The following is a 21,207-nucleotide window of genomic DNA, read 5'->3' on the forward strand; positions in this document are numbered from 1 at the left end:
GAAAATCGGATGCGGTGTGAATCCAGCATTATGTGATACGGACATTACGATGATCGGTGGCGGCGATGGCGCCTCTGCCGAGTCGCAGCTGCAGTGAGCCAGTCAGCGTCGGTGTACGTAAAATGGCGGACGGTGACATTGATTTGTACGCCGACGATCTCGAGCAAGATTTCGCGCAGGTAATTCGCATTTCTCTTTGATAGTAATAAAACGACAGGAACGCGTACTCTTTATCCCCGTATGCTCGAAGAACATAGAGAAACGCTTTGCGTTTGTTCATATTCATGTGGAGATCGCAACGCTCGGTAACGCGCCGCGCCGCGCCATAACGTACCGCGTCACACTGCGCCTCGTCGCAATCCGCAACAGTGTGCGAGCGATTATCGTTCCGCGTCTATTCCGTACTCATCGGGAAACGAAGCTGAGTGTGTCGACATCGTAGTGTACGTGCGTTATTAACGATCGGCTCGCGCCGTTGATTTCTCATCGTGAACATTACTGTGTGCCCCTGCCGCTTGCTATCGAACCGGCAAGAAGCTACCAGCGGCTACTCCGAGAACGAACGAGCGCCCGCGTGCGCGCGCGAACGAACGAACGAATAAATAAACCGACTGGCGACTAGTTCACAAACATATACGAGATAAGCTTCATTCCAATAGTGTTACCTCTTTCTTGTTGTCGCGTAGTTGACCAATCGCCTGTATAGCTAGTGCCTGTCTGCTGCCGTCGATCGCGCGCGCGTACCCGTTGCCGGAGCTAAGCGCTAAAACAGTATACGGGTTCGCAACAGGAATCGACCGCAAAATGGTGCTAGCGGTAAGGCGAATATCGTGTAGTTAACTTTTTTATGTTTTCCTTTCTCCCCTTCCGTTCTCTCTTTCCCACTTCCTTCGATTTTTGTGATTTGTAACCTTCACGTATATACACGCATACCTACTTTACATAAATTCACGTACATACAATACATACATATATACATTCATTCATTACGACGTATCGCACTGCATGCGAGATTACATTTTCTTTGCAGCCTCTGTAACAATTTTATTTCCTATTCTTGAATATATTTTCCCTTTTGCGAAAAAACGGTGTCTTAGAATATCGCGGCAGGAATTGAAACCCATGTAATTTCATAAAAATCAATTTTTATTTGTTGACTTGAATCACAAGGGATTGGATCTTAATCAATCCTAGTGCAAGATAAGATTATATATAATTTTTATATGTGAGAAAATCCAATAGCGACATTTGACGTAAAACATAAAGTGTGAGTTCAGATGTTAAATATACTTTTAATTTTTATTTTTTAAAACAGTTTATTTTATTTATTATATTTCAAATAAAATATAATTACATGTTGCAGAAAGAAACAATTGTAAAGAATAATTGAAAGCAGTGTAGTGCATAAACCTTGCACATCTGCTGCGCCAAAGTCTGAACTGAAATTGAAATTACAGTGAGTTCAATCTCTGCTCCATCGTATCTTCACAATGCAAAAAGTCTGTATATCTGCATATCTGTTACAGTCGAAGTGTACGATCGGTTGATCGGTTGAACCACAGGGTGCGCAGGAAGTTGCGTGTAATAAGAAAATGGTACATCTAACGATTTTTTACATATTGATGTAATTTATTTTCATAAATTAATATGTATATATTGGGTTCTTACGTAAGTGTCTTGAGATCATGCTGTTATATTAAATTTTAGCGTTATTTTAAATTTTGAGAATTTTCAAATGTGATTGTTTTAAATTTGCGTCAATTGATTCTTGTATTATTTTGTGGTTCCTGCTTGTCGTACTTGATGCTCAAATAACAAGATGATCTCAATACGTTGTTATAAATTTGATGACGCATTTCTTTTTTTCAAAGAAACATTTTCTAATAAGACATTTAATGAAACATTTAATTAAGCTTCTCTTGGGCAAACAACAGTTATACATAGCTTGAACAATGACCGTCATAAAGAAATAAGCATAGACTAATAATATTTGTATTGTATTGTATTGTACTTTCTGATCTGTATTTTCTAGAATTCTTTTGCACTTTGACTGTAACATTTTTGATACATGTATGTGCGTGTATTAAATAAATATTGTAAAATTCATCTCATATATTATTTGTTGATTAGTCTGCTTATCGTCTAAAATACAATAAAAATTACTGTTTAATATCATTGTAACATCATGCGTTTCTTCCAACGTAAAATAATTTAAATGGTTCATTATACTTTTATTATTATTGTGCTCGTTCATATATTTGTTTCAGGACGAATTTGCTGGAGACGGTGTTGATCTTTATGATGATGTAATTGCCGCTCCAGCAGGTGGTAATGGCGGCGTCTCTTCTGGAAATACTGGAGAGGGTGGTGGTGACACCACATCACCAAGTGAAGAAACCAATGGAAATGCGCCTTATCATCAACTTGGCAATAATATACAACCAAATCAAATTGGTAGACGACACCAATTATATGTTGGCAATTTGACATGGGTATATACGTGTGCACAAATTTAATTCCAACATTTTCAAGATTTCTTCTTTTCCTGTCATTTGTAATGTAATGTTTACTTTCAATGTGTAACAAAAAAAAATCTTATGATAATATACTCTATGACAAAAGAACTACATGTATATAGCACATTTTGTAGATTAATATTTTTCATACTTTAATATTTAACGTACTTCAATTTTCTTCTGTTTCCTTATATCTATGGTGTTTTGTAATATAAACAAAGTTTTTTTTATTTTCATTACATAATATTTAAATTTCAATAAAATGTTTTTTACTTTTTTGAAGAAATTTCTTGTTTAATATTTTCTCATTCTTTGTTAAAAATTAATAAAAAATCTTATTTTTAGTGGACAAGTGATCAAGATATAACCGATGCTGTTCAGAGTATTGGTGTGACTGATTTTGCGGAGGTAAAATTCTTCGAGAATCGTGCCAATGGTCAGTCTAAAGGTTTCTGTGTAATATCCTTGGGCTCAGAGCAAAGTATGAGAATATGCATGGAGAGGCTTCCCAAGAAAGAATTACATGGACAGAATCCCGTAGTAACTTTTCCTACCAAGCAAGCTCTCAATCAAGTATGTATCATTGTGCATTATGATGTAAAAAGAAGATACATAAATTAGTGTCGCAGCATATACAAATAGCAGGGAGTGGAAGTATAATAACGCCGTTATTTTTACTGTTAAAAGTAACAGTACTGTTAAAAGTAACGATTTGATAATGACGTTACAATTTTTTATGACTGTAACGATAACGAACTAAACTAAGATTGTGCTAAAGCTAGGAATGTCATGAAAGAAAAGTAAAGAAAAGTAACTTATCACCATTACATGTTACGTACTGAATAAAGTAATTTGTAACTCATTGACGCAACATTACTTTATTCATTACAAGTAACGAGTAAGAATTAATTCGTCACAAATAACAAGTTAATTTTTTCCAGTAACGAGTGACTTTTTCTAATCCATTACGATTAACTTTTCCAACTCTGTTACTATTATCGCCATAAAAAATTCACGTCATTATCAGATAGTTATTATAACAAGATAACGATAAAAATTAACAAGTAACACTTCTACTTCTTGACAAATATAGTATGCTACGATATCCACAATAGCGGGTACATGTGTAACTTATACACAATAATTTTTTTTGTGTTCTCAGTTTGAGTCACAGTGTAAGACGCGACCTGCTCCGACTCCGCAACAGAGTCAGAGCCAACGTCCTCATAACCCACATCAACATCAGCCACCAATGCCACCTCATCAACAGCATCCCCAACACCCTCAACATCCTCAACATTCACAACAAAATCATGGTCCTCGAATGATGATGGGTCCTCCACAGGGTGTAAGACCACAAAGAATGCCACCACCTGGAATGGGCCCACCAGGTCCTGGTGGACCAGGCCAGCAAGTTCCACCACGTATGCATGGTCCGCCATTAGGGCCAGGACCAGGACCGCATCATCCGTTGCCTGGACATCCTAATCAAGGCCCGCCACCTGGCTATCAACAAGGACCATGGAATGGACCTCGTCCAAATGGTCCTCCGGGCCCACCTCGAGGACCTAGTGGACCTGGTGGTCCCCCTCAGCAGGGTCCACCTGGACCAGGCCCTGGCCAGCATAGACCTCCGGGAATGGTATGTATCATGAACAGATTTTTCTATGTTCTTTAACAAAATATGTTTTGAACATACAGTGGACTATTTGTCATTTTATTTAGCATTATGCCTGATTATAAATGCAATTAAATTTCATGAAGTTATGGCAAAATTTATACATCCCAGGTGTATTAATTTACTCATATTAAGTAAACATCTTGAAACATGCACTAAAAATTGCAACAAAGTATAGATGAGTAAAATATGGAATTTTATTGATTCTTTTTAAAAAGCCTGTTAGAATACAGAGTGCTATTTCTAACAAAAACCTATCTTAAAAACATGAAATATAAATTTAAAAATGTGTAAATTTAAATATATCAAAATGTATTGTTACGCCCAGGACAGTCAAACTCGTAATCTCACAATCTCGTTCGCACGTTGCGTTTGCGCACTTCCGAACTCGCAGAAATAAAAGAACACTATGAACGAAATTCTCTCTTTAATAACAATAATGTATACAGAAATATAAAGCAGGAAATATTGAGCGCGTCATGTGAGTCGACAGTTCAACCGAGACTCCATTCGCCCGTTAGACAAAACGATGACTTGTTGCTCCAGAAACTCGTTTGTTATTTTCTTTGCTAGCGGCTCAATGCGGCAATACTCACGACCAATACGAGACCCCAGTGTAACAGTATTTATTTAAAATTGATTATATGAAAAAAAGGAACTCGCATTGTATCAATGGTGTTCAATATTCTATTTCAATGATTGCTGTAGAAGCGTTATAATGTGCTTGCTTTAGAAATTTTCGTGGTATGTGTATATATATATATAAACTTTAAATTATATAACCTTTAACATATCCTTAAATTGTGTAGAATCTTATTATTAATAAATATTTAAAAAGCTTCTTAATTATTTTGATAAAATAATCATGAAGCTTACGAGATCAACTTCTAAAGAGACATACTGAGATTTATAGATCTGCATAGTTTCTAAAAAAAAAATCGTTTAATGCATGCCTACTGTAAATGATGATGCAGGTTTAAATCATAGTATAGGTTTATATTGTGCATTTACATATCTTATGCAAACAGAGTTGCACTAGAGACCTTTCAGAAGCCAGTTACTTATTCCACAGATACACAATATAATTTTCTTTTCAATCCTACTTTTTGAAATAGTTTGTTTCGTGTGTTCAATCAATTATTTTTATAATATTACACTTAAGTTAAAAAAATTCTAATTAAAATATTAAATTATTTTTATAAATAACTGGTTATTTAGAAAGTACCATGGTACCATGGTATATGTGTGTATATACATATATATATATATATAAAAATAATATCCGACTGACAACGATCGATTTTCCACGAAAGAAAAGAATCGTAGAGTCTACAGGACGTAACAATACATATTTAAGCTTTATTTATTATTTATCCTTATACTATATAGATTATTTAATTAATAAATAAAATCAATATTAATATTTTATGCAAACCTAAATTAAATCTAAACAAGAAGTCAATCAATTACGGAAGGAAAAAGTGGACACTATCAATAACTGATAATTAATATTTAGTATTGTCACCTTTTGCTGCAATTATGGCCTCTAATCGTCGTGGTATACTATTTATAAGATTTGCTATATATTCTTTGTCAATATTTTCAAAAATTGATTTTATGTTATTGAAAAAGTCAATTTTATTCTCTCGCTTGTCCAGAGGAACTTTGGAATCCAATATACACCACAAATTCTCAATCGGATTGAAGTGAACTATTGCCTCTTCCAAATTTTCATTTATAATATCAATATATTTATCGGCATTCATAATATCATCATTTTCGGATCATTATCCTGTTGAAAAATAAATTTTTCCTCCAAATTCATTTTTACTATTGCCTCTTCTAAATTTTCATTTATAATATCAATGCATTTATCGGCATTCATAATATCATCAATTGGTACTAGAGTTCCAGTCCCATTCCATGAAAAACAGCCCCACATCATCAATGAACCACCACCAAATTTAACCGTTGGTATAATGAATGATTTCTTGTATGTTTAATTTTTCTTTCTCCAAACTCGCTGCTTCTTTTTCAATTGTCGCATCTCAAATTTTGATTCATCAGGCTATACTATCTTCTTCTAAAATATTAACATATTTTTTAGCAAAAGCTAAACGTTTCTTCATGTTTTTTTTGTTCATATATGGTTTACGCTTAGCCCTACAAGATTTTAATCCCACCTCATGCAACTTTCGTTTTGCTGTTTTTGTCGACACATCTAATCCTAGTGTATTTACAATTTGCCATGAGGAGATCATAGGATGTCATCGACATTCTCGAACAATTTGACGGTCTCTTGTTTGGTAGTACAGCGTTTTCGTCCACAGCGTCTTAAATTTTTCACAGTATTGTGTATCAAATATATTTTATATATTTTTTCCACCGCACTTTTTGATACTTTGTACTTCTGGGCTATAACTTAATTTATCACGACAGTCGGAAAGAATTAAATTACGAATTTGATTGACGAATTGATGACATGTACTTACTATGAAATTTCCGCTGTTTTTGGCATTTTGATATTGTTTCACATTTAATCTTACTCGTACCAAGTCTGAAGAAGCACTGGAAAATTTGTTCAATGTCACTGTGTTTAAGCATGACCTACGTATAGTGTTTGTATACATTTCTTGTCTCGTCAACCGAGTTTTTTAAAATATTGACAAAGAATATATAGAAAATCTTATAAATAGTATACCACGACGATTAGAGGCCGTAGAGAACGTAATTGCAGCAAAAGGTGGCAATACTAAGTATTAATTATCAGTTATTGATAGTGTCCACTTACTTTTGTCCTTCCGTAATCGTTTAATTTTAATTTAGGTTTGCATAAAATATAAATATTGATTTTAATTATTAATAAAATAATCTATATAGTATAAGGCTAAGGAATAAATAAAGCTTAAACATATACTTACGATGCTATATTGATTGAATTTTATTGATATCCATTTTCATCACCTGTCCACTTACTTTTGTCCCTGACTGTATATACACACACACACACACACATATATAGGGAAAAGTTACTATTTAGTTATTTTTGCCGTTACTTTTTATAATAACAATTTGATAATGACATTATAACTTTTTATAACTATAATGATAACTAACTATAAATGCTGAGATTGTGCTACGGTTGAGAAAGTCACTTTGAAAAGTAACTTACATCATTACGCATTTGCTTACTTAAAAAAAAAATAATTTGTAACAAGTAACGTTATATGTAATGAATAAAAAGTAACGAATTATAAATGCCGAGTTAATTTTTTCAGTAACGAGTAACTTTTTCAACTCGGTATAAGTAATGATCGAGTGACTTTCCAACTCTGATGTTACAGTCATATCATATATAAAAAAATTCGTCATTGTGTGTCAAATCGTTATTATAAGAGTAATGATAAGGAAAATAATGGTGTTACAAATAATTAGTTCCATTCCCTGTATATACAGGGTGGACCACTTTAATTCATCCAGTCGATTTTCTCAAAATCTGTGAGTTTAAGACAAAAATGTTCCAAACAAACGTTTTATGGCTTCAAGAGGGAAAGAAGTGACCTTAGTTGACCTTAAGAAGATGTCCTTAAGGTCAAGTTAAAGTTATTTAAAATTTTTTTAATGGAATTCCCTATTTTTTACTACATATTCTTGTAGCTGACTTTAAGATCTTTTTAAAACACTACAACAATGTTTTATTTTTTATTAAGTATTTTCTAAGTATGAGGCTTCAAAGTTACAATCCCGCCGGCACTTCCGCTTGCACTATCCAAGGTGTCCGACTGACGACCTTTTTAACAGTGTTCAGAATCATATCTTGACATCATATGCCAAAGTCAAAGACATTGGAGATTGTTTACCAGGTATGTAAATATGAAACCGGAATTTACCAATAGATGGCCATAGCTGTCAATATAGTTGCCGTCAGATCGTGTCATTGACGCCATTTCCTTGTTCTGACATCTGACAAAGATTTTCAACTCACAACAATACAAGTTTCATACAACAGTATAGTTTGTAATAGCGTTGAACATGTCGAATTTTGTGCCTGGAAACTACAATTTGCAGACAGCATTGATTTTCTCTTACCATTTGAAGAAAACTGCTGCAGAATCGCATCGAATACTTGTCGAAGCTTACGGTGAGCATGCTCTTGGTAAATCACAGTGCTTTGAGTGGTTTAAAAAATTCAAAAGTGGCGATTTTGACGTGAGAAACGAAGAACCTGGAAAACCACCGAAAAAGTTTGAAGACAGCGAATTGCAAGCATTGTTGGATGAGGATGACGCCCAAACTCAACAACTCGCGGATCAATTGAATGTGACACGAAAAGCCATCTCGTGTCACATTCAATTGATCCACGAGTTGTTGTTAATGCACCATCACACACAGCAAAATTGGTCAAGGAAACGATTGAGGCGTTTGGTTGGGAAATACTTTCGCATGCGGCTTACTCACCAGACTTGGCTCCGTCCGATTACTACTTATTTGCATCGATGGGACACGCACTTGCTCAGCAGCGTTTCACTTCTTACGAAGATGTACGAAAATGGCTAGATGACTGGTTTGGCTCAAAAGAGCAACAATTTTTTTGGCGTGGCATCCACAAATTGTCAGACAGGTGGGAAAAATGTATAGTTAGCGATGGGAAATACTTCGAATAAAATATTTTTTATCATTTTCATGCAATATAAACGTGTATTTTCTATAAAAAAATTCCGGTTTCATATTTACATACTTGGTATATTATTTTTATTTTTAATGTAACAATGAATTTTTTTGCAAAAGCAAAAATAATTAAGCAGGGATAAAGTCCCTGCTTAAATATAAAAATACTAATGCTAATTGAACAGGAGCATCTATCCCTTTTAATGATGCGAGGATGGGGGTAAGGACTTACGCACACGTGACAGAACTTTTCAATCAATCTTTTAGAAATGACAATGGTATATCTAAATCGATTGTCATTCATTTGAGTATTTGTCATTCCTTGATAAAAGTTATCAAGAAAATGTTGATATTATTTTTCTAAAAACATAAGTCTATTAAACATTGTAATATCCAATAAAGTTATATAAATATGTTAAATTTTTAAGAAAATATTGAAATGTTCTTTGTTAAACTTTAGTATCTCTCTCTCTCTATTAATAATTATATTTTTATATAAATTTTATATAATATTAATTTTACAAAGTAATGCCAATGTTTTATTTTGTTATTTACAAACTTGTCCCTCGTTCTTTAATTATGAAATTATTTGTTTTTCTTGTCTAACGTCTAGACAATAACTGCCTATATAATTATTATAGAGTAAAATAGAACTTTCATTTGTCTTCATTTAGCAATTTCATGGTGGCCCACCTGGACCACCTGGTCAGGGTCCTCCACGTGGCCCTCCTGGACATCCTGGTGGACCTCCAGGAGATCCCAGAGGAGCGCAGCCTCGACCTGAATGGAATAGACCACCAGGTTCGTGTTTAGATTTTTGCTGTTCTCTCGAAAGTTTCGTTTGCTATAAAAAAACTTCGTTTATAATCCAAAACCTTTAAAATTGATTACTCCTCTGAAACATCTTGAATGCTTCTATCTTTTTGCATGATTGAGTAAACGATAGAAAAAAAAATAACGAAGAGATGATAGACACTTTCGAGTAAAAATGTGGCGAAGTAATAGTAGTGTACTATGTCATTTTTCAATTTGCTAATAGCAGATCGATATTACTGATGAGATTGTTCAATATGTGCATAGGAATGCATCATGGGCCTCAGGGACCACCAGGTTTCCCTCAACATCAACATATGCAAGGGCCGCAGCCTAGCCAAGGCCCACCACAGAGAGGACCTCCTCCAGGTTCTATGGGTGGTGAGCGACTTAGAATGCTTGTTCAATGTTACAAATGTTATTAATCAATTGTTCACTATATTGTGATCATTATATGCATGATATTGAGGGAAATTGATTTGACAGAATCATTTAGGCCTAGTTCCACAACTCACAGTTAACTCTTAACCGAGGTTCAATTTATTCATTGTCTTTTTCTAATTCTAGAATTGGAAAGAGATGAGAAACAAATTGAACCTCGGTTAAGAATTAACTGTCAGTTGTGGAACTGGGCCTTAGGTGCAAGGTGTTTCAAAGGATTATTTCATAATTTGAAATAATAAAAAATCGTATGATTACTGCTGATTTTTAAAGTATTACTAATAAACATCACTGTATGTTTTATTTCACTATATTTTCATATTGTATATTTTGTTGAATTTGGTTGAATATTGCTACTCATTATTGAAGAATTCAATATACATGATAGAGAAACAACATTAACGATATATTTCAAAATAATTCGATTTTGAAATAGAATTTACTTTTATTATTTACATAATTTATTATCTATCTTGTGTGTTTATAGTACAGACTTCTTTATATAGTATAGTATTGCTAACTTCTGAAAAAGTGACTCCAATTCTTATTTACACACGCACCGAGAGATGCACCGTGTGTTGCACATCTGCACGTCTGTTGGTCCCGTAGACTTATAATATAGAAGTCTTGTAGTTGATCCATGTGCATTCCTTCAGGAAATATCGTGCCTATGCATGCGCAGAATGACTATATGATCCAAACTCATTGCTTATACATATATAAGAAGTTATGTTCTTTTCAACGAGAGATTTACCGTCTTTCGAATAAGAGACGATAAAGTGGAGATGTCGGCATTATTTCACTCGTTCAATTTTCTAAGCCCGGGCTTGAGCATGCCGCATTTACATATATGATATAGGTAGAATCCATCTACACTTTACCCACTTTCTATCCATGAAGAGTGGCAAAATTTTTCGTTGAACAGAGTATAACAGTCTAATAATGTATACTATAGAAATCTGTGGTTTATAGTCACGAAACATTTATTTATGTTTAACAAATAATAAATATTTAATATTTAATATTATTTTAAGTATTTATCAAGTATATTGTTAGGTCCAGGCGGACCGCCTCCAGGACATGGTGGACCACCACAAGGTCCTCCTCAAGGACCACCGGGTGGCCCAGCACCTCATGTGAATCCTGCATTCTTTCCGCAAGGACCACCTCATCAACATCCCGGTCAACATCCACCGGGACCTCCCGGTCCACCTCATGGTCCACCACATGGACCGCCTCATGGACCACCTCATGGTCCTCCTCATGGTCCCCCTCATGGACAATCTCACGGACCGCCACATGTACCACCACATGGTTATGGGCCACCAAGTGCACAAGTATTGTCTTATTAGCATGTTTAAATATTTTAACTGAAAAATTTAATCAATTAATGAATAATTTGTCTCTAACATAGATTAAATTTTTATAATTTAAATTTGATAATTACTACTTCAAATAGTTTTTTTTTTTTTGTAAATTTGTGTTACATTTAGGAGCAAAATCTTATAGATTCATAGATACTTTCAGGAAATATTTATATGCAAATAGATAAGATTTAATACAATTGTTTTTATATATTGTTCTTGTATTTTATAGGCTCCTTATGGAGCTCCCGGGCCTGATCATCGTCCTGAAGGCCCTCCGCCGCTCACCGAACAAGAATTTGAAGAAATAATGGGTCGTAATCGTACAGTATCCTCATCAGCAATCGCGCGGGCGGTATCCGATGCCGCAGCAGGCGAATATGCAAGTGCCATAGAGACCCTGGTAACTGCCATCTCATTGATAAAACAATCCAAGGTAGCGGCAGATGACAGATGCAAGATTTTGATCAGTTCTCTCCAAGACACTTTACGTGGTGTTGAGACCAAAAGCTATGGTTCTGGACGTAGAGGTAAGTTAAACAGATCTGCGTGAAATATGCCTCGTTGTAATCAATTCTGCTGTTGAAAAATGTCAGCATTATAGTTTTGAAAATTTCCAGCATTAGAAAAAAAAGCGACAAATATAGTTCATAGAAAATTATATACTCTTTTACATTTAAAATATTAAGTTATAAATCTCTCTCTCTTTCCTGTCTGTAAATATATTATTCTATCTTTGTCTTAAAACTGATTGTGTCTCTCTCACAGATAACGAATTTTCTTACAGAGCGTTCACGTTCACGTGATAGAGAACGCAGTCATAGAAGACGACGTGAACGGTCCAGGAGTCGGGACCGTGAATACCGTGAGCGTAGCAGAGATCGTGAACGGGATCGTGATCGGGAGCGTGATCGCGAGAGAGAAAGAGATCGTGATAGGGACAGGGAACGTTATTACAGCGAACCATATCCAAGAGAACGTTCACGCAGCCGGGAAAGAGAACGCGAACGTGAGAGAGATCGTGAATATAGAGAGCGAAGCAGGGAAGAAAGGTAAGCAAAATGATCTCACCAGATTACTTTCTTAATTGCGTCTCTAATCCGTATTTGTTGTATAAAAGATAAGGATCTTAAATATTATAAAAAATGAAATAAACATCTACATTGATTTTAATAAAACGTACATATATTCCGAAATTATATATTCCGTGAGAGATAGCATTCAATAAACCATACAATATAGAATATTACCATACAACGAAGGATTAAAAATCGAAGTTTCTATTTCTTGACATTCATATTTTTTTCGTGTGCGACACATTAGAATTCATATTTAAAATATTTAAAATGAAATTCATATTTGAATTGATAAATTTGCTTCTGTTTTTGAAGACATTGCCAATGAATTTTCATATTATGTATTGTGACTGAGAATTAAATACGAACGAATCTCTCGATATCATTTTTGTCAATATAAAACATTCTGAAAAAGTACTAACTTCTGTCTAACAAAAGACAGAAAAAATCAATAAAGGAAAGAACATTAACGTGCGATCATTTGCTTATGGATGTTTTGATATACCAGAACGAATAGAAGCGTACTTTTATTACTTCAGCCGTAATATTGTCTCATTTGTTGTCACTTCAGATCTTACACAGCCATTTGAATCGTTGCGCAATAATATCAAAAAAAGTCAATACTATATGTTCATCTTATACTTAATCGTAATACGATATTTGCGATAATGCGATAGCTGCAGTTTATAAACCGTTATGAGCAACATTATCTCTAGACTTGCAAAATCATGTTAAATGTTATATATTAATCTTCTTTGATTGTACATTCCGCCAATAATTTTTTCATGTATGATTATGACCAACCATTTTTATATTATTTACATTAATGTATAAGGTCTCACTGTATTCCATATTTTTGATAATACTTTTGAGGTTTTTACGGGTTTTTTCTTCAAAGGTGCCAAAGAATTTACGAGTTATCACTGTGTCGCGATCCATTTTTAATACAACGTTTCGTGAATCTCCGTTCACTTTATCAAGGTAAGGAGCGTATTGATACTGCGGAGGGAGTATAAAGAGGCTTTAGAAATCCAGAAACGTCCAGATAACTTAAACAGAGACATGGACTATAACGTCTCCCCAAATACCTCCCCTTAACAGAGTTTATACAAAAGGGTCCTCCAGAGGAGCAGCTCATTGCTTCTGATGAAATGAACGGCAAAGTTCACGAAACATTGGCATTAGCAATGGATCACGACACGGCGACAATTCGCAAAATTTGCCAATGCCTTTGGTACCTCTAAATTCCATATTTTTCTTATGTAATAGATAATATTCTATATAGATAATATTCAAATAATATTTAGTAGTGCATTAAATAATGCATTAGATAATAAGAATTATTATTGCATATAATATTATTTATATAATTTAATTTTAAGACTCACAAATACATTGTGTATATCATTTTTTTTTAAATCGATATCTCGCTATATTTTGTAAGGATAATTCAGTGAACAAGCGATAAAGAATACTGATTATTAAAATACAGCTTGCCAGCATAAAATATGCAATGCGTAATACAGGCAATTAACTATTTTAGTGACAAATATTTTAATTCTCGATCCATGCTCATGCTCCTCTAAAATTTATATTATAGTGATATAAAAACATGAAATCCTGTAATCATGTACATGAACTATTAATTAAATCAAAATTATATGAAAAAAATTAAAAGTGAATTAAAAATATATGTATATCTATAATGTGCTATTTAATCTTTATTGCACAATCTACTGTTTGTGTTCTTTTTATAATATTAGGGTTAAATCATAATGTTTTGCTCTGAATCACCCTTGAATTTTTATATCAATTAGTTTTTTTTTTATTAATTTAGATGTATATGTATATTAAATATTCATCTTATAAATTGCCATTTTAGATTATATAATTGCAATTCCATATATTGTGGCATTTTGTATTTGTATGATTTATCACGTAATTTATAAAATAGCTTAAATTTCGCAAAATATGTCTTTTGCGTTGATATCGAAACGATAATAATTTAAATTATCGTCTCTCTTAAACTAATTTTTACTTTTAATAAAATGTACTAAGCCTGGTTAATAGTACATAAACCGTCATAACAGAATATCCATTTTAGTACAACACGTCAATCAGCCAGGCCAAGAGTAAAAGAAGAACCGCCAGAGACGGCACCCGTCTCATCTTCCAAGGCGACTAGGTAAATTAACTTTTTCCACTACAGCGAATGCAGTAATAGATCTAAACAAATAAACGAGGAAATATAATGATAAGAAGCGTTATATGTTCATTGTGTAGGTCAATAAATTCATATCTTTTACGTTCATTTTTCATTTTGGACATCAGGTATCAAGGAGAAAAAATATATATGTAGCATAATAAAATAAAACAAGCTTTAATAATAATTAAAATAATCGAATAGATAAAAAATTTTTCTTCGATATATAATTTTCTATTGCTGGATTTAATAAGAAAGAAATTAGAAAGAAGCATATTATCTTTAGGTATATTTATATTACTGTTGTAAAAATTACGAAGTTATGTATTTCAATTAATAATAGAAATTAAAATGCCTTTAACGGTCGAAGTTAGATCTATAATGCTTTAAATAATTCAATGTGAATTATATATATACTATATATGTACTTGCATATATACCATATTTGTAGTCCTTCAAACTGCGCGCCGAATTGATTTTCCGGACTTATAAACGCAATTAAACTACTGGAATAATATCACGAAACGAACTAATTTTTTTTTTATTGTGCATCAAAAAATTAGTTCGTTTCATGATATTATTCCAGTAGTTTAATTTGCGTTTATAAGTCCGGAAAATCAATTCGGCGCGCAGTTTGAAGGACTACAAATATGGTATATATGCAAGTACATATATAGTATATATATATAATTCACATTGAATTATTTAAAGCATTATAAATCTAGCTTCGACCGTTAAAGGCATTTTAATTTCTATTATTAATTGTGTTTCTCACATAGCACGGTCTTTAAAAATGTTTAGTTATGTATTTCGTTATAACTGCATAATCATATCTCTGTACTTGTCGACTTATTTATGCGCTTTTGTGCACAAAATACATTGGTTAACAAAATTATTAAAGGAAATAGAGTTAGAGAGATGTATAGATATAACGAAATATGCAAAGTAGTATTAAAATAAGCATAATTGCCTGACGTGACCTGTGTAGGTATTATGATGATCGCTACAGAGAACGCGAGCGCGAGCGAGATCGAGAATCAAGCCGAAGACCATCTGAGCGGGAACGAGAACCAGAACGAGAACGTGAACGAGAACGAGATCGTCGAGATGAACGTGGAGATTCCTCACATCGCTCAAGACACTAAAAAGAAAGCTTTGAAGACGATGCAAGCAGGACATAGGATCCATGATGAAGCAGTAAATGTGCAACACATACACACTGCGCAATCCTCGTCTTTTAATTCTTGAAGTAAAAGTATATTACGTTGCTTTTAATGCACGAACATTTGAGACATCCAAAGATTATTGATGATTATTAATGGCACATGGCGTTATACCAAGAAACATTGTAGGATACACACGGTAAAAGGGTAATTTCGAGATTTGTTTAACGAATTGCTGCTAGAGTAGTGCGAAAATTTAGTAGAACTAACGTTCCACATAGAATTCTGAACGTTCTTGTCTTCTTTCAAGATAGCCGAAATGAAACTCAATATAGAATTGCTGTGAAATCTCTTCATTAATCACGGAGTCCTTTTGTCTTACATATATATGTATTAATATGATAGTGCACTACATGTATACACGTATACATTTATCTATGTAACTGTGTTATGATTAAGGAAATATACATTTAGTCCGAGAGTGGGTTTGTAAACGAATAGTTATCGCGTATGAATAAGAGTAGAGGGAAGATAAGGAAAAAAATAATATCTTGATTTGGGATCGTTCAAGATCATAATTTGCAGTGACAAGAAACAAGATGTGTCAAAGGCAAGAGTATTCTTTTGGAGAGAAGGAAGAACGAAGATATCTCACGTGAAAATCCTCAGCCTTCTGCTCAGACGATTCAAGATTGTATCTTAACGTAATACATATATACGCTTTCAAAAAATATAAATGCTAAACATGTCTTTACTTTATTCATCTGTACACACAAATTCCTGATAACAAAAAGAAGAGAGCTATGTTTTTATTTTTATGATTTTACGAAGTTCCCGTGTTCACAAGTTTCTTGAAAAGGTGGATCGTTATGTGTAAATATGTATTAATTTTCCGATGTGTATTATCCATGTGACTCATAAAAATCTTTCACTTAATCTTAATATCATGAGAAAACTGCGTATCCGAAGGTTAATGATGGCACAAAATAGAAAACAAGCATATATTTATATACATATATATATGTATATTTCAAAGTGAAGTAAATTTGAATTAATTATTCAAATATATATGATCATAATTATTATTAATATATGATCATATTATTAATTAATTAATATACGATTCGCTTTTTAAAGAAATGAAAATAGAGGAACGAAATAAGTTTTATATTAAGAAACTAGGAATAAACATGCTACTCATATTTGTGAGCTATAGATTGTGACATATATCTTTTACAAAAATTTGCAGCTCAATCTACTATTGTCATTAATAATAATAGATTGTATAAAACATATTACAAAAACATTGATATTATTTTATATCAATAATATCTTCATATATATTATATGAATTTTATAGAAGAGATCTTAGAAATTATCTCACGAAACATTATATAATTATTTCTATGCAAAATTAACAAATTCTTGATCTTTTGTGTTATAAATTGTGAGACTAAGTTAAAAAGTGCATGAAACTTTTGTTATAATCGTATTGATGTGCTACTTGAAGTATAAAATTAATGGATTAGTTATGTTGATGTATATATATATATATATATATATTATTGATATGTAAATAAAATTATGAAAATTAAAAGTTGATATACAAGATATATGAATATTAATAGCCAAATTGTTCACTTAATATTATATATCTGCGCCGATCTGTAAAAAAATATCAATATTTCGAATGTATGATAAATTGTACAGTTTTTATTTTTATAAACAAATCATGTGAACAATTTGACTATAAGTATAATTTTTTAGTTTGTTTCTGCAATACGTTAATATAACTTGCATAATACAATCATCAATCTTAAAATTTTCAGCAAAATAACTTTGTTTACAAACTTTGACATTTTATCTATGTTTAAATTATATGCATTTGATTTTTTTAAATGGTATATTAATATTCCTATTCGTGAATTTATTAAATGAACTACGATTTGAATAAAATTTAGCTAAATTGACATAATACTGTATCCTAAAATGGAAAATGAGAATAGTAAGAGTAGAAAGAAACAAAATTTTTTAATAAAGTGTGTTTTTTATATATAATTTAATTTGAGGTATTTGTATAAGATATAAATGTTTTTTATCTATGTAAATTTACATTAATACTTTCTGAAAACAAAGAGAGTGTCTTTAATTTTACGCTCAACTAGCTGTAATGTAATTTTGCAGGATTGACTTTCTATCTCTTTCTCTTCTTTTATGAATATAAGAAATGAATCTTAAGGAAAAAATATATGGGTACATGTTAAAGAAACGTGTATATTTTCAATAGCATGATGTCGTGCAAACATTCCTGATTAAGAAAATCATGAATTATTTCCATGTAATCTTGATAAACTCATAACTGTTGAAATTCCTTATTAATTGATGATATATACGTTTAACGCGTTACGATCTACTATCCACTGATGCTTAAAAAAAAGATCTCTTTTAAGACAAGTCATTTCTACACGATTTATGCGTATCCAATATTGCGTATCCAATATTGCGGATGCAATATTTTAATTTTATTTATGTCAAAGTTTGACACTTAAGGAATTAATCTTTTAACTATTTTATATGTACTTAGGTAGCCAAACCTGCCAAGAATATATATATATATATACAGGTCTGTTTTTTATAGCTGAATTGATGTTTTGGAACTTAAAATAGAAATAGGTGTAATATTTGGCTAAAGTGAGTTAGTATAGTCTAGTGCAGGAATAAAAAACAGATCATATATATTGCAAAGTATGTTACTTAATAGAACGCCAGCAATAGCCGAGCACATTCTGTTATTTTTCTAATATTCAGTAGCAGAAAACGAGCAGATCTTTTATCATGATGACAGAGTATGCTTTATTCCTGCTAATTTCTGTTATATTATTTATGGCTGGCAAGTTGTAATGGCAGAAACTAAGCTTAAAAAGAACATAGCGAATAGAAACGAATTTTGACTACAAACATACTGCTAGCATTATTTGACTGTACACTGTTAAATTGGTAGTCTGTTAAAACAGTATCAAATTTAACCTAATGTAAGTTGCCACTCAATATATCGTTATTTTATATTAAAATAATAGTTATATTTGATGCTGTACAGTGTCAAATTGACATAATACAGTCAACTTTAAGTAACTATTGTTTTAATATAAAATAACGATATATTTGGTAACTGGAACAGTAGCGACTTATTTGATACTCTATAGATTTAACAGTGCATGGCGCGCGCGCGCGCGCACACATACACAGGATGTCCTATTTTAATTGCCTCAAGCAAAATCTCGAAAAATACAGAAAAATACAGAAAGATACAGAAAAACGTTTCAGACAAAAGTTGTAAGGTTTGAAGGGGGATATAAGAAGGTACTATTGATTTGATCTTAGGTAAGATCAAATCAAGGTAACTTTGAATTTTTTACATGGAATCCCCTTTTTTCATTACATATTCTCGTACCTTATCTCGAGAGCTTTTCAAATACTGTAATAAAACATCTTTTATTATTTATATAATATTTTTAGCATGCTACTTAAATGTTACTAAAGCAGAATTATTGCTTAGTATTTTTCTTGACTGAATCATTCGAGAATGGCATATTGTGATAAATTAGTATTGAATTTTAAAGTGCGTGCTCTTTTAATGAAATTCCAATGTCTTTAAATTCATTCGAAAAATATTTCGATCATACCATTTTTTATTAATAAAAATACAAGTAAAAATATGACGTCATTCTCATATATATTATTGCTGATACTTCAATGATATAATATTACCTGAGAAAAGCATTATATAATTATAATGTGACATGTTTTACAGATATCGAAATATCTTTTGAAACCGCGCACAATATATTCATATTATAGAATTGTTCTGTCTAAAAGACTAAGAGATAGTTTCTCAAACGTTGCTATAAAAATAATTTCAGGAGTATATATATGTTACTAATAAATTGTATAAATTATTGATAGCTTCATTAATTAGAATTCTATTATTGATGTTTTGTGCATGGTTTCGTGCGATCGCAAGTATAATTGTCTGTATAATTTACTTCTATGTATATTTATCAGTTTTTACTCTCAAACTTTGTTTGCTAAGTGCACATTACCTCGAAAGAGAATGAGCTGTTCAACAGACTCAGAAACCGCAACCATTCCGCCGACATACTATAAGTCATTATTGCGATTATTTGTCATACCTTTGATTTCACGTAGCATTTTATTTGCGTAATAGAATAGTCGGTCTCGTTTGAGAACGACGCGAATAAAATTTTCCTGGGAGCGATATGTATGGACGTAATGGGTAAGTGCAACAACCGAATGAAACTCTACGTTTAATTATATTTAATTTTAATTTTAAGTATTATTTTTGCGTGTAATATATACGAATATGCATTTTTCTCGTGAAAAATAGATACTTCCATTTATCTTTATGATATTCTCTATAAAAGAAAAGCAAGAGGAGACGTCATATTTGTAAACGATTTGATGTAAAACAATTTGATATTTCACAAACTACATTAATGTGTTGTCCACTGTGCACGTGTTACTAAAATTCTATCAAATATTACTGTACGTATTATCTTTTTATTTTAACTTTTTCGTAATTTATTATTATATACACAAATGTTAAAATAATTTCATATAAAACATTTGCACAGCGGAGAGCAATGATGTTAATACTATCTATACAAAGTGTTTTCTCTTTATATAATTCGATCTCGCAGTAATTGTCTATCAGTAAGATTATTAGGAGAAAAATTATCAATAAGATTATAAGCTCCTCTCAGAAGATCTGTAATTCACATCAGATTTCATAATAACGTTTTATATATAATTTATTTATTATTTATCCATATTTTAAAATATATTTTAATATACACACACATTTTATGTGTGTGTGTTTCTGAGGTTCTTTAATTATTTCCGTGTATTACATGATATAGTTAAAATAATGTATAAGTAAGACTTCATCCTGAATTATGGATCATCTAAAATGGGCTTCATTAGAAATACTTGTCAACGTTTTCTCCTCCATCAATACTCAAAGCATGATGCTTCATTTTATGAAAATTTCAGTATTTGATTAATATTAAAAATGTTAAGCGTTGCGAGTCTGCAAGAATGGAAGCATAAAACTAACAAATTTTCTATCCGAAGAGAAATTTTTTGCTTCCAATTATTATATTATAAAATTTATAAGAAACATACAAGAAATAGTAATATATTAATGTGCGATTTTTTGTAATGAAGTATTTTATTCGGATTATGCAAAGATAAACACTTACTTTTAA

At 32.0% G+C, this 21,207-nt stretch overlaps 2 protein-coding genes across 8 annotated transcripts in view; one reads left to right on the plus strand and one right to left on the minus strand.

The window, feature by feature from the left end:
* LOC108720466 (FMRFamide-related peptides) overlaps positions 1-691 on the minus strand; it is a 15,582-nt gene extending 14,891 nt beyond the window's left edge. The window contains exon 1 of the mRNA XM_018444498.1: positions 666-691. The gene's annotated coding sequence lies outside the window, so the exon portion shown is untranslated. The remainder of the gene's footprint in view (positions 1-665) is intronic.
* Positions 108-16,909, plus strand: Cpsf6 (cleavage and polyadenylation specificity factor subunit 6). 7 transcript variants are annotated; one of them, XM_018444495.1, is made up of 13 exons: positions 117-179; positions 1,364-1,456; positions 1,527-1,595; positions 2,268-2,492; positions 2,862-3,089; positions 3,679-4,158; positions 9,537-9,663; positions 9,943-10,056; positions 11,173-11,453; positions 11,713-12,010; positions 12,268-12,532; positions 14,661-14,741; positions 15,748-16,909. In XM_018444495.1, exons 3-13 carry the CDS (start codon positions 1,593-1,595, stop codon positions 15,902-15,904), a joined length of 2,259 nt encoding a protein of 752 aa, XP_018299997.1. In that variant the 5' UTR covers positions 117-179; positions 1,364-1,456; positions 1,527-1,592; the 3' UTR covers positions 15,905-16,909. The 7 variants fall into 7 exon arrangements, with proteins under 7 accessions (XP_018299993.1, XP_018299994.1, XP_018299999.1 ...); XM_018444494.1 differs by lacking the exon at positions 1,364-1,456 and having other exon boundaries at positions 110-179; XM_018444496.1 differs by lacking the exons at positions 117-179; positions 1,364-1,456 and adding an exon at positions 756-816.
* The last annotated feature ends 4,298 nt before the right edge of the window (positions 16,910-21,207 follow it).

Source organism: Mycetomoellerius zeteki, unplaced genomic scaffold (genome assembly GCF_001594055.1).
Source record: "Mycetomoellerius zeteki isolate Tzet28-1 unplaced genomic scaffold, Tzet1.0 scaffold150, whole genome shotgun sequence".
Taxonomy (NCBI): Eukaryota; Metazoa; Arthropoda; class Insecta; order Hymenoptera; family Formicidae; genus Mycetomoellerius; species Mycetomoellerius zeteki.

Excerpts from the sequence above, each read along its gene's own strand:
- Cpsf6 (XM_018444491.1), top strand. The coding sequence starts at position 123 with ATGGCGGACGGTGACATTGATTTGTACGCCGACGATCTCGAGCAAGAT. Across the intron at positions 12,011-12,267 it reads CTATGGTTCTGGACGTAGAG|AGCGTTCACGTTCACGTGAT; the intron begins GTAAGTTAAACA and ends ATTTTCTTACAG. Across the intron at positions 12,533-14,660 it reads GAGCGAAGCAGGGAAGAAAG|TACAACACGTCAATCAGCCA; the intron begins GTAAGCAAAATG and ends TATCCATTTTAG.